The sequence below is a fragment of the Muntiacus reevesi genome, chromosome 15, assembly GCF_963930625.1.
Source record: "Muntiacus reevesi chromosome 15, mMunRee1.1, whole genome shotgun sequence".
In the NCBI taxonomy this organism is placed as follows: domain Eukaryota; kingdom Metazoa; phylum Chordata; class Mammalia; order Artiodactyla; family Cervidae; genus Muntiacus; species Muntiacus reevesi.
In genome coordinates this window covers 19,561,551-19,575,799 of record NC_089263.1, presented here as the reverse complement: position 1 = coordinate 19,575,799, position 14,249 = coordinate 19,561,551, and the positions used below count along the sequence as shown (strand labels likewise).

Genomic DNA, 14,249 nt, shown 5'->3' with positions numbered 1-14,249 from the left:
AAAATTCAGGTCCACATGACAGCAAGATGAGAGGTTTCACTCCCCTTGTGAAGTAAGAACATTTCTGAGACCTGCAATAGTTGTGAGGAGAGCTGGCTGCCGAACCTGCTCCACCAGATACTTCAAGGACTCGGGCTCAGGTTTTACAATAACTGAGGCCTACCTGCTCACTGAGATTAGAAAGTAACGTGTTTTAACAATTACACATTAATGTATTACATTTAGAAAGACTGGATGGAAGTGGAAGAAAATGTTATTAGTGGTCAATTTTCTTTTCCTCTCTAGGATCATCTGTGTTATCTAGATAATCAGGAAAACAATTTTTTTTAAGGAGATGCTATCATACAAAAAAATTATAAAATAGGGAGTTCCCTGGTGGTCTAGTGGTTAGGATTTGGTGTTTTCACTGCCATGATCTGGGTTCAACCCCTGGTCAGGGAACTGAGATCCTGTAAGCAGTGCTGGATGGCCTCCAACGCCCCCCCCCCCCCCAAAATTCTAAAGCTCTACTTTTCATCTCCACAGATGCCTATTCCTTCTTTTAAATCTATGTTATCATCCTTTGTCTAATTATATTTAAACAACCTCCATCCAACTTTTCAAAAGATTTTGCTGAAGTTCTCAGAGAAGTCCCGCAAACCATCAAGAGCTTTGAGACTCTGAATTAATTCAGGTCCTTGGGTTGATTTCTGCATGTGCTTACAGAGGAGAAGCTCCCAGGGAGGGGTTGCTCTGGCCTCACCCCTGCACCCCTCACCTCCAGGCTCACCTGATCGGTTCAGGCTCCCATTCCCCATCCAGGTACTTCTTGTAGGTGGCTTTTAAGATTGCCTCCCGCTTCTCCCACTGGCTTGCTTTGATGTAGTGATTCTGCCCAGAGCCCAGCCCGCGGCAGCCTGCTATCTTTGCAAAGGCTTCCAGGGGGCTCTTAAATGTGGTACCTAGGTTGAAAATATTCAAGCATTGGTTAAACCTTCTGACGTCCTCCTTCCTGGTTTCTCCTTCCTCCTCTATGCTTCCCAGTTTCCTGCAGAATCCCTTGTCCTCAGAAGTCTGTTCTTGCTCTGCCCAGGTGTTCAGCCTTCTCCCTGGTCTCCCAGCTCATGGAGCACTGGTGAAGGGCAGCTGCTCTCCCTCCTCCCACTCCTCCATCTCCATCCTGCTGTCATCTCCTGTTTCCAGACCACGGAATCTCCAGAGGCCAGGGAAATGTTCACAATATCACTAGAGACCTTAGATCACCATTGCTGTCTCTCCAGCCCACCAAGGCCCCAAACCTGCCAGTCACTCGCACTATTCAGCCGTGGCTGAGGACCCTCAATACACAGTCTCAGCCTCCTCTGCTTACATTGATCCAACTACCTTCCTTTAAAAATTCTCCTTTCTCTGCCAATCATTTTTATCATTCTCCTTCCCAATTCTCCTTCCTTTCATTTCCTTCTTTCTCATCTGCTCCTAAATGCACAGTGGAGACTTCCCAGGTGGCTCAAGTGGTAAAGAACCCACCTGCCAATGCAGGAGACCCAGGTTCCATCCCTGGGTCGGGAAAATCCCCTGGGGGAGGAAATGACAACCCACTCCAGTATTCTTTCCTGGGAAATCTCCTGAACAGAGGAGCCTGGCGGGCTACAGTCCACGGGGTCGCAGAGTCAGACATGACTGAGCAACTGAGCAGGCACACCCACAGTAAACCTAGGCGATCTATTTTCTGGGCATGAACCCTACTTTTCAGAACTCCTTTACTCCTTGGAAGGTGCCCAGGGGCCCCACAGGGCCCCGAGTCCCTCCTCCAGAGGCAACCATTGTTACCGGTTTCTGGTACGACTTTCTAGAAACTGACCCCTTCTAGATGGCAGCGTGTGTGTGTTAGTTGCCCAGTTGTGTCTGACTCTTTTGTGACCTCCTGGACTGTAGCCCACCAAACTCTTCTGTCCATGGGATTCTCCAGGCAAGAATAGTGGAGTGGGTTGCCATTTCCTTCTCCGAGGAATCTTCCTGACCCAGGGAATCAAACCTGGGTCTCCTGCACTGCAGTTAGACCCTTTACCGTCTGAGCCCTCAGAGAAGCCCCAGATGGCAGCATATTACTAGCTTATATAATGTGTATGGTATAATATATACTATTATATGTATTACATGTACATTTGTATGTATCTTTTAAACAAATGATACCATATATTAACTAGCAGTTCTTGAAATATGGTCCCAGATCAGCAGAGTTAGAAACGAAACAGGAACACTGTGGGTAGGGCCCAGCAATTTGGGTTTTTATAAATCCTCCAAGTGAGTCTGATCCAGCTGAAGTTTGAGAATTGTTGTCATACCCTACACCTCTTGCATTTTGTTTTTTGGTTTATTTTGCATTTTGATTTAATGAAGTATCTTGGGAGATCTCTTTATTTCAGTACTATAGATCTTCTTCATTGTTTCTTGCTTATTTGCATTTATTAAACGCTTTCCTTGTTGTGAACTATAACACATTCAGAAAGGAGCATAAAAATGTATCTTTTCCTTTAAATACATCTTAATAAATTATGCTAAAGAAAACATCTGTCCTTCCTGAGGTCAGGAAACAGATTATCACATCTTCGTAATAAAAGCTTCCCAAGGGCCCTGCTCCAGTCATAACCCCCTGAGGAAAGCAGCAACCATTCTCTTGGCTTTTAGGTAATCACTTCATGATGTCTGTGTTACTTTTATGCTGCCTAAATATGCATCTAGACACTACAGATTTGTTTTGCCTGATTTTTGAGCTGTACACGGTGGAATTATACAGTGTCAATTCTATATGTGCCCTCGTATGCTTAATATTGTGAGATTTATCCATTTTGTTGGGTATATTTGTAGTTTGTTCCTTTTTGTTACTGTATAGTATTCCATTGGGTGGAAAAAATATATATATTAAGGTTTATTTACATGTTCTTTTGTTGATGGATTTTCAGTTGTTTCATGGTTTGTGGTTATTGGAAATCATGCCATTATTACTATTCCTGTGCATTCTTCCTGAAATACCTTTACTTTCAAGCCAATCAGGTATACATCTAGAAGCAGGGTGACTAACTCATTCTGGTTTGTGCAGGAGTTTCCTAGTTTTAGCACCAAAAGCCCCATGTCCAGGGAAATCCCTTGGTCCCAGACAAACTGATATGGTTGGTTACCCGGTATAAATGCTGGTCCAGAGGATATAACTTTTCTTTAACACTAACACTAAATTATTTTCCAAGGTGGTTGTACTGATTTTCATTGCTATCTATGTATGGGAGGTTTGATTGTTTTATATCCTCACCAACTTGGTATGATCAATATCTTTTATTTATTTTTAAACAATATCATCATTGTTCTTTATTAGCATTATTCCTGACTCCTTTTGTTAGAAAAACACCCTGCGGTGTGTGTGTAGATCTGTTTATAATCAGTAGCTTTTAATTTTAGCCATCCTGGTAGGTGTTGAGTGGTATCTCATTAAGGGTTCTTTTTTTCTCATTATGGTTTTAATTTGCCTTTCCCTAATAACTAACTATGCTGAGCATCTTTTCATATGTTTATTGGCCATTTGAATAATCTCTTACCTATTTTATACCAAATTACCTGTCTTTTTCCTAACAATCTGTAGGAATTCTTAATAGAGTCTGGATATGGACCATTCGTAAGTCTTATGTGTTTTGAAAATGCCTTCTCCCAATACATAATTTGCTCATTCATGCTGTTAATAATGTACTTGGATGACTAGAAGTCCTTAATTTTAATATAGTCAGACTTATCAGCTTTTCTTTTATCATAAGTACTTTTTGTCTTTGGTCTAAGAAGTCTTTCCCTACCCAGAGGTCATAAAGATATTGCCTTATATTATTTTCTAAAAGTTTTATTGCTTTGTCTTTCATATTAACTTTTACGATTCATTTGGAATTTAATTTTGTATATCATGCGAGGCAATGGCCATATGGACGACCAGCACCACTTACTGAAATGACCATTCACTGCTCTGTAGCACCACCTTCATCAGCTATCAAGGGTCCGTTTCAGCCTAACTCTGTCCTGCCCTCTCGACCCTGTGTTTTTCATCTAATCTTTAAATCTAAATAATATTAAAAAAAAAAAATAAATAAATAAATAAATAAATAAATCTACTATATTCTATCAACTATTTCTATATTTTATATATATGTTTCCATCTATTATCCACTCATCTCTTTTTCTACCTTGTTTTAATTACTGTAATAATTACTTTAATTATTGTAATTAAAATTACTGTAATTTATTACTTTGTAATAAATCTTGATGGAGAAATCGTATCACCATGTTCTTCTATGAGAGTGAATTGTCTGTTCTTGGTCTTTTGCATTTGTCTCTTTGTTTTTAATGGCTGCAAAGTACTCTGAGTGTACCAGATTTACCTCGCTAGTCTTATGCCTCTATAAATAGCACTGCAGTAAACATCCTTGTAGGTATATCTCTAAGGTCATGTGTGAATATTGAGAGGATAGACTGTATGTCTTCTGTCTACAGTCAACTCCCACTTAATTCTTAAAACCTTCTCAGATGTTCCTTCTTCTGACAGAGCGTCTGCCTATTCCCTAGGCAGAGTTAGTTACTCCTTCCTCTATGCTTTTCTGGTCCTGGATGTCCCCACTGCTGCACTTAATCGAATCCTACTATTACGGTTTCCTCCTATTCTCTCTTTGTTCACCTGCAGCTTCTAGAGCATGGGAGATGTGTCTTACTCATCTTGGTGCCTGGTGCATTATTGGCTCTCAGCAAATATTGGTGAATGAAGTAACACAGGAATGTAGGAATGAGTGAACTCCACCAGCACTTGGGAAAGGTGTCTCTTTCCTGATGTCCCAATTCTTTTAGTTAATTGTATCCTTGTAACATTTATACTTTTAATCTTTAGGTCCCAGAGCCTATGACTTGTAAATCAGATACTGCTGCTAATGAATGAAAAAATGTGGAGAAAGAGAAAGAAAAAAACTAAGAAATCAATGGCAAAAGGAAAAACAGTATTCATGGAGTTATACGTACCTGTAATTGGTTTGGGTGGTTTGATTTTCATTATTTGAACTGGAAGACTCAACTTAACATCTCCTCTAAAAGAAATGTTCATATCCTACAATAAGGAAAAAGCACAGGTAATAAGCCAACAAAGGAGATAAAACAGGATCATTAGAAACACTCATTTCAAAAGAAGGTGAAAAAAGAAGAAAAATAAAGAAAAACAGGTGGGGCAAATAGAAACTAAGCAGCAAAGTGGTAGATTTAGACATAAATACATAAAAAATCATATTAAATATAATGGTCTAAATGGCCTAAACACCCCAGTTAAAAGGTAAGAGTTTGACAGATTGGATTAAAAAGGCAAGACCTAATGATATGCTATCAAAAAGAAATTTATCTTAAATATAAAGATTTTAAAAGTATAGAAAAATATATCTTATAAACTAATCAAAAGAAAGCTGAGGTTGCTATATTAATATCTGACAAAATAGATTTCTGTGCAAAAAATGTTACCAGAGATCAAAGGGTCATTGAATAAAGATAAAATGGTCAATTCTTAAGGAGATATAAAATTCTAAATGTTTCTTGCACCTAATAACAGAGTTTCAAAATACATGAAGCAAAAATTCTTAGTGTGAAAGCAGAAATAAATCTACAGTCTCATAGATTTCAACACTCTTCCCTCAGTAATTGATAGGATAAGTAGACAGAAAATCAGTAAGAGTATAGAGGGGAAAGCACTAAGGATATAGAAGACTTGAATAACTGGGACCAATGACAACCGACTACATGGTCTTTTCAAGTGCACATAGAATACTTAACAGAATTAACCATATGTGGGGCATGAAACAAGTCTTAATAAATTGGAAAGGTTTCAAATTATATGAAGTATGTTCTCTGATCACAGTGGAATTCAGTTAGAAACCAGAAAAAAAAAAAAAAGAAAGTATTTGGACACTAAATAATATGCTTCAAAAATAATCCACTGGTTTAAGAAAAAAAGTTAAAAAAAGCAAATTAGGAAGTATTTTCAAAAATGAAAACATAAAATATCAAAATTTGAAGGAAGCAACTAAAGCATTACTTAGATGTAAGTTTATAGCACTAAAGGTCTATATTATGCTGTGAAGTTCCTAAGGTCTTGGTGCTTGGTACAGGTACACAAATATTTTAGTGGAACAGGATCAAAAGTGTAGAAATATACATAGGAATGATACTTGTGTTGCAATTGCTATTTTTAAAAGATAGATCAAAGTTGATCTCTTCCTTGCTCCACTCACAAAAGAAACTACCATGTGTATAAAAGAGTGAAATGTGCAAAAAAAAAAAGACTACGAACTATTGCACAGGAGAATTTATTTCTAGTCTTGAGATAGAGAAAGCCTTCTTAAGTGCAATGGTTGTAAAGAAAAGGTTAAAATTTCTGACTATAACAGAATCTAAAATGTCTTTACAACAGAAAAGCACATAAAGTAAAAAAGGGAAACAACAGATGGGAAGAAAATATGTAATTGGAAAAAAATTCACAGGCAATTCACAGAAGATAAGACCTCAATAGCCAATAAAAATATGAGTAGATAAATGAAAATTAACATAAGACACTATTTTGTTTCATCAGTTTGCACAAAAAATTAATTAATAATATCAAGGTTAACCAGGCTGTGGAGAAATTGATTGATGGTAAATTGTCATGCCATTTTTGGAGGACAATTTAACGGGATCTGTATTAAAACTAAAATTGCACACATCCTTCAGAAGCACTCAGGTACACAAAGAAGAGTTTACAAAGATTTTCACTGCATTATATAAAAGCCACAAGTTAGGAAAACCTTCAATATCATCAGTGGATGAACAACCAAATAAACTATGGTACATCTTTAGTAGGAGTATAACAGAGGATGTCAAAAGAACAAGGTAGGTTTGTTTGACATTGCAAAACTTTGCCAATAAGTTGATTAGTATAAAAATGCAAATTCATAAGAAAATTTATATAGTATGATGCCACTTATATAGAAGAAAATTCCTATAAAATGAAAGTATATTTTTCAAAATAAACTGATAATCTGAATCAAACTATATATTAAAGGCCTATAGAAAACACACACCAAGCTATTAATGGTGATGATCTCTGGAGAGGGCTGCTGAGTCTGCATTACTTGGTTCTTCCCAAAGCGATGTGTTCACATAGCATTTGTATAACTTGAGACAAAACGTAATTTTAAAAGGGATAAAGGAGAGGCCTCTGGAGAGAGACTTCCATTTGGAAGTTGATCATTTCTCTTCTGATAGGCTTGAATCACAAGACCTAAGCCTCTGGAAAGCATGCTGCGCTCTTTGCCTCAGAGGCAGAGTCAGGAAGCTCCAAGGAAGCCAGTCTGTGCTCTGCTGTATCCCAGTACAAAGGTGACCTCCAAACCAAAATAGAACAAAAAACCCCAAACACCAGTTTGGTGGATTGGGCTGCTTACGTTGGTAAAGGCAAGTTGGATTCTATGGGGCCTGAAGTATATATGATTTAGGGGTCTCTGTAAGAAAGAGAATACAAAGTGCCTATGACCACCTAATACAACTCAGTTTGGGGGCTATTGTGACAGAGGGGAAGTTTGAGTGAGAGGAGATGACAGTGATCTTAAGTGATTATGGTTAAAACATGTTACTTTTTCCAATTTTACAAAAGTCCATGACCATGTGAAAACACTGGTAAGGCCCCTTATCTCAGGGAAACTCACCCCTGAACAAATGACTTGGGTCAATTATCCTCAAGGATAGAGAGCTATCTTCAAGAGAATGAGGGACAAGATCAAGTCACAGAGAATCTGAAAACAGTGCCCTGGGGAGAATATTTTATCAATATATTTGACATTTAGGGTACCTTTAAAATAAAAAATAAAAAAATCTCTAACATGCAAGTTAAATCTCTTTGGAGATATTCTTTAAAGTTTCTTACCATATCTAAACTATCTGCAGTCACAGAATCAGGAATGTTCTGGGGAGAAAAATGAGAAATTAATTCATGATGAGTTTGGTATATGTTCCCCTTCTTCTGTTAATTTTTTGAGTTGCTCCTTCTTCCCCCCAATTACTCTTATGAGATGTGAACTCATCCCCATAGACATGGAGGGCCAATATTTGTGCGGTCTTCTGGCCTGTAGGATTTTAATACATGATACCTGTTCTCTAGGATCTTAATATGTATTGGGGAAAACAAGAAATCATTAGTGACGTTAAGAGAGAATATGAGCAGAAGGGAGGGGGTCAGCTAGGAGACTATTACAAAAATCTAAGTTAAAGTGAATATTTCTGATTGGCAAAATATATCAGTGATGTTGACAATTATTATTTATAAGTAACTCTAAATATAATTCACAGTACAAGAGCTACCACTGTAACAGGCCTTAGTGACTGCCTCTCAGTGTATAGAAACTGAGTGAATTATGGTGAGAAATCACCCCCATTCCAAGGTGCTTTTCCCACTTGGATAATTAGTTAATCCCTCAAAAAATGTATCTGTTGGGCACTGGGTAGGATGCCATGGGGATGGTTGACAAAAAGAAGCAGAAGGTACAACAACCTAGAAATTTACCATCTAGTTAGGAGAAAAGAACTTTCACACACAACAGGATAGTATATGAGAAGTGTCAAAGAGAGGTGCAAAGAATAGATTCTGTAAGAGTTTAGAGGAGGAATGTCTCTGGGCCAGTAACCCTCCCAGAGATACAAAAATCACACCTTGCTATGAAGACATTCACTGGAGAGAAAGGGCATTAATTCAAAGCCACTCAATGTACTTGGCATTGAATGTGAATCTCAATCTTGGTCTCGTAGATTAATTTCACTAACACTTTATAGCACATAGCACAATATGTTTTAAAGGCATCCTCAATTGATATTTGTTGTATGCAATGGCAACCCACTCCGGTACTCTTGCCTGGAAAATCCCATGGACGGAGAAGCCTGGTGGGCTGCAGTCCATGGGATCGCGAAGAATCGGACACGACTGGGCGACTTCACTTTCATGCATTGGAGAAAGAAATGGCAACCCACTCCAGTGTTCTTGCCTGGAGAATCCCAGGGATGGCGGAGCCTGGTGGGCTGCCGTCTATGGGGTCGCACAGTCAGACACGACTGAAGCGACTTAGCAGCAGCAGCAGCAGTTGTTGATTAAAAAAATAATAAGTACACTTTGGGAATTCCCTGGTAGTCCAGTGGTTAGGACTCTGCACTTCCACTGCGGGGGGCATGGGTTCGATCCCTGGTCGGGGAGCTCAGGTCCCACATGCCACACACAATGCAGCCAATATATATAATAACTGCACATCAGACAGATGAGAAAATTGTCTTAAAATCTTTTTTTGCTTAAATATTATATTTTAAAGAGATGGCATGAGTCCCAGGGATCACATGTAATTAAACTGAAATAGTAGAGTTCTACTTACCTTCTAAGAATAATATAAAGAATACATATATTCCCACATATTTAGAACAACTCCTTTATACCATAATCTGGAGAGTATAGTGGAATAGGAGACATGGAAGGATTATTTCAGCCCAGGAGGGGAAAAAATATATCTATTAGTCAGAGTCAAAAAAAAAAAAAAAAAAAAGACAACACTCTCCCAGAGAAATGCCTGGGAGTGGTCTTGGTGGAGAGGCAACTCTCAGACAAGAGAGATACTGTGTTCCACCGTTTAAGACCCCTCTGCTTTTTAACCATCTTATTTTAACCAAAGCAAACTGACTTGAGAGACACAGGCCAGGGTGCCTCTTGTCCTGTCTTACAGCCTCCAGACAGGCTCCTTCATCTTGAAATTGCAAGGAGGTGCGCTAGATGTGGGCAGGGAGAAACTTATCAGTTGAAGACAGGTGTTACCTACCAATTGCAGCTGCTGTCTGACTTTTTTCTTTGTATTTACGGTGAGTTGGGGGTACTGCACTTCCTTGATCCAAGACTCCTTGGGCAGTTTATACACATCCAGCCAAATGTCCCCGGCTCCTGCATTGGGAAAGAGGAACCACTGAGCAACCGCAAGCAGGCAACGAGTTTCCTCAGAGAAACGGCCCATCTTCTCAGAACCACTGGCACAAGGGCCAGTGGGCAGCTTCGGAACAGCAACTTTGACAAATGGAAGGAGACGTGGTTCTGTAGCAGTTGTTGCCAGACCTCACTCACACAGCCCTGAGCTCCCCGCCCCAGGCCACTGCCTCTAACTGGAGATGGGCTTCTCACCCTCACGGCGCTGATGTAACAGTTTTAACCTAACTATCCACGCTGCCTGGTCCCCACGTTTTCTAGGTTCCAAATGGTAAATTCCACTGGTGTTTTGTGTTACAGCTATTCCCACCTGGGAAGGACAGGGGCATATGCAGAATCAGTAACTGAGAGGGGTATGGCTGACAAAGGGCTAGAACTGAATTGTGAGAGATGCCTCAAGAGAATTCTTCTGACCAATATTTGAGGAGATGACAGCCCATGGGCTGGCTGTGAGAACTTTATCTTGTCAAAGCAACACGCTCAGCTTCTGTACTGAATACCTGCCAACCCAGGAAAGGTTACTTTCCTAGAATGGGATTCTGGTTAAATGTTCCCTTAAAAAGTATTCATATAGACATCTTATTTTTAGACTTTTGGACTCCAGAGCTGTGAGGGAATAAATGTCTGTAATTTTAAGCCAGCCAGTTTGTGGTACTTTGCTATAACAGCCCTAAGAAACTACTACAGATAGTATAAATGTTTCCTTTGGTGCATAAAGCATTACAAAATATGTATCTTTCTCCAGCGCCTAACATCTGAGGGACTTGGGGCAAGAATCTAAATAGAGGCCCAGATGCCAAATGTCTAATTATTTAAAAGTTAAAAGCCATGCTAATAATCATTTGGATAAAATATGTTCTATTACCACAGGAAAAATTGCAAGAAGCAAGATCCAATGTTGAATGCTAAAACTGGTGGGCAAAACTTTAATGACAAATAGGATATTTCCATAATCTCCAAGTATCTCCCCCTAAATGTTTATCAGTCACTGTGGAGGTTTCAACATAGGTATCAAAATTCTCTGATCATCCTACATCCAGAAAATGGTGTTTACATTCTCTCCCCTTGAGTGTGGTCTGGACCTAGAGCATGGACAGGGAAAAACAGTCGCTCAACAGTGGAGAAAGCTGGCAGATCACTTTGAGTGATCAGGGTTAACATCAGCAGCAGTGCTATCACGTACCTCCCAATATAATTCAATGAAAAGAGCATTTTACCTCTGTGAGATCTTCCTCCAAATCTTTAACCCCAGTTTGAATCATGAGGAAAAATTCAAACTGAAAATCAGGGCCATTGCACAAAATACCTGACTGGTACTCCGCAAACATGTTGAGGTCATGAAAAACAAGGTAAGACCAAGACATCACACATACAGGTACAGTGTAAAAAGATGATGACCAAATGCAATATGATATCCTGGATTGTACCTTGGAGCCAAAAAAATTATCTAGGAAAAACTGGAAAAATCTGAAAAAAAAAAATCTGTAGTTTATTGTATTATACCAATGTTATTTGCTTAATTTTGACAAGTGTACCGTGGTTATATTAAATGTTGGTATTAGGGAAACTGGGTGCAGGATATAAGGGAACTCAGCCATATCTTTGCAACTTTTCTGTAAATTATTTCTAAATAAAAGGGTTGGAGGGCTTCCCTTGGCTCAGTGGTAAAGAATCTGGCTGCCAACCCAGGGGACATGAGTTTGATCCCTGGTCTGGGAAGATCCCATGTAGTAAGGAGCATCTAAGCTCCTGTGGTAAGGAGCACCACAACCATCGAGCCTGCACTCTAGAGCCTGGGAACTGCAACTAGTGAGCCCACATCCTACAACTACTGAAGCCAGCACATCCTAGAGTCTGTGCTCAGCAACAAGAGAACCCACCACAATAAGCAGACCACGCACTGCAACTAGAGAGTAGCCCCTGCTCTTCAAAACTATAGAAAAGCACACACAGTAACAAAGGCCCAGCACATCCAAAAATAAATAAATAAAATTATTTTTAAAAAGTAAAATGTTTTTTGGGGAAAGGGGTTATTTGGAAGATAGTGGAAATCTGAATCTTCTGAAGAGCCTTTGGTCAGTCTTACCTTGTAGGAGCAAGGCTGCAAAGTTCCCTCCTTTAGAAATTTCCATCTTTACACAGGTGGTTTGCTTGCTGGCATCCTCCTGAAAGAAGAGAGAAGCTGATAGAGTAAGTTTAGCCTGATGATAGAGGAGAGTGTATTTCAGGGCCTTTTGTAGTTCATATCAGGAAAACAATCCTTTTAAAGATTGAGGCATAAAAAGATGCCTCAAATTGCTTCAGATGTTCCATTTTTGTATAGGAATTGGACTAGGTTGTATGTAAAGAAGTAGAACTCAATTTTCCATCTAAAGGATTTTGGACTTATTTCCTGGTTTCATAAATACTCCTGATCATTTACAGTGATTTCATACTGTCTGATCTCCTGGTCAGGTTGCAAACCCTACAGACCTATGAATAACTCTTTTCAAGATGTGGTGAAAAGAGCTCTACATGACAATGAAAACTCTGGTCAGCTGCTTGAAAAAAAGGCTCTGTCTAGGCTATAGTACTGCCATAGTCTGATTTGGCTCAAACAACATCTATTTCTCATGATCCATGATTTCCAAGGATTTCTGGCAGATTCAGTGTCTGCTAAGACCTGGCTTCCTGGCTCATGGACTGCCTGCCATCTCTGTGTCCTCACATGGTGGAAGGGTTCAGGGAGCTCTCTTGGGCTGTAATTCCACTCACGAGAATTCTGTCCTCATGACCTAATCACCTCCCACACTGGGGATCAGAATTTCAACATGAAATTTAGGGGCACAAAAATATTCAGTCCATATAAAAAAAATATATTCAGTCCATATGAAGTAGAGACTGAACGGAACCTGCTCGAATTTTCAGCAAGGTGAAAAAGCCTCAATGTATACAGATGTGCTATACCTTTCAGGGGCTCTAAGACTAGCAAAATTAGGTGCCTAGAAGAATTAGGCTAGTAAGCTCCTTAAGTTATTTAAGGAGAGGGAGTTTTAAACATTTTGTTTTTCTTTCACTTTCTTGTTTAAAAATGGAAGTATATTTGATGTACAGTATAGTGATTCACAATTTTTAAAGTGTATACTCCATTTACAGTTATTATAAAGTATTGGCTATATTCCCCATATTGTTCAAAATATCCTTGTAGTTCATTTTACACATAATAGTTTGTATCTCTTAATTCTGTAATCCTATATTACCTCCCTACTTTTCCCTACCCCTGGTAAGTACTAGTTTATTCTCTATATCTGTCTGTTTTTTATTTTTGGTCATATTAACTAGTTTGCTATATTTTTGAGATTCCACATAAAAGTGATATCATACAATATTTGTCTTTGTCTTTTTTCACTTAGCATAATACCCTCCAAATCCATCCACGTTGCAGCAAATGGCAAAATTTCATTCTTTTTATGGCCTAGAAGTATTCCATTGTGTGTATGTATATATGTATAATTTTGAGTTTACTTAGAATGTTTGAATTTCATTCTTTTACATGTAGCTGTCCAGTTTTCCCAGCGCCACGTATTGAAGAGACTGCCTTTCCTGCATTGTATAGTCTTGCCTCCTTTGTCATGGATTAACGGACCATAACTACATGGGCTTCCTATCCTGTTTAGTCGACCCATGCGTCTGTTTTTGTGCAACACCTATTGTTTCGATCACTGTGGTTTGTAGTCGAGTATAATAGGAATCGTGATTCCTCCAGGTCTGCTCTTCTTCCTCAAACTTGCTTTGACATTTGGGGTCTTTTGTGTATTTCCATACAAATTTTAAAGTTATTTATTCTAGTTCTGTGAAAAATGCCATTGGTATTTTGATAGGGATTGCATTGAATCTGCAGATTGTCTTGGGTAGTATGGTCATTTTTACAACATTTTTATTTATATAGTTTAATATCAACTTGTAAGTTTTATAGAAATTTCAAATGCACATGAAGACAGAAAATAGTATAATGAACCAACCCCATGTATCCATTACTCAACTTCATCAGTTATAATATATGGGAAATCTTATTTTATTACCTCCTGACTTCATTAAACATTTTTATTTAATTAATCCTAACTCTTTAATATCACTTACTAGCCCAGTCTGTTTTCAAATTTCCTCAATTGTCTCATAAGTGTCTCTCCACAACTGGTTTGTTCAAATCAGGATTCAAATAAAGTCCATGTAGTATATTTAG

General features: G+C 38.7%; 1 protein-coding gene and 1 non-coding gene across 2 annotated transcripts in view; one reads left to right on the top strand and one right to left on the bottom strand.

Moving 5' to 3' along the window:
* The window catches only part of WDR93 (WD repeat domain 93), a 46,705-nt gene that overhangs the window by 15,380 nt on the left and 17,076 nt on the right, over positions 1–14,249 (bottom strand). Inside the window, exons 5-9 of the mRNA XM_065906396.1 lie at positions 12,114–12,192; positions 9,870–9,988; positions 7,943–7,981; positions 5,023–5,107; positions 770–941 (exon numbers count right to left, since the gene is read on the bottom strand). Coding sequence (XP_065762468.1) covers positions 770–941; positions 5,023–5,107; positions 7,943–7,981; positions 9,870–9,988; positions 12,114–12,192 — 494 coding nt within the window. The remainder of the gene's footprint in view (positions 1–769; positions 942–5,022; positions 5,108–7,942; positions 7,982–9,869; positions 9,989–12,113; positions 12,193–14,249) is intronic.
* TRNAG-UCC (transfer RNA glycine (anticodon UCC)) lies at positions 9,187–9,259 on the top strand. The gene has a single exon. It is a non-coding gene; the product is annotated as a tRNA-Gly (tRNA).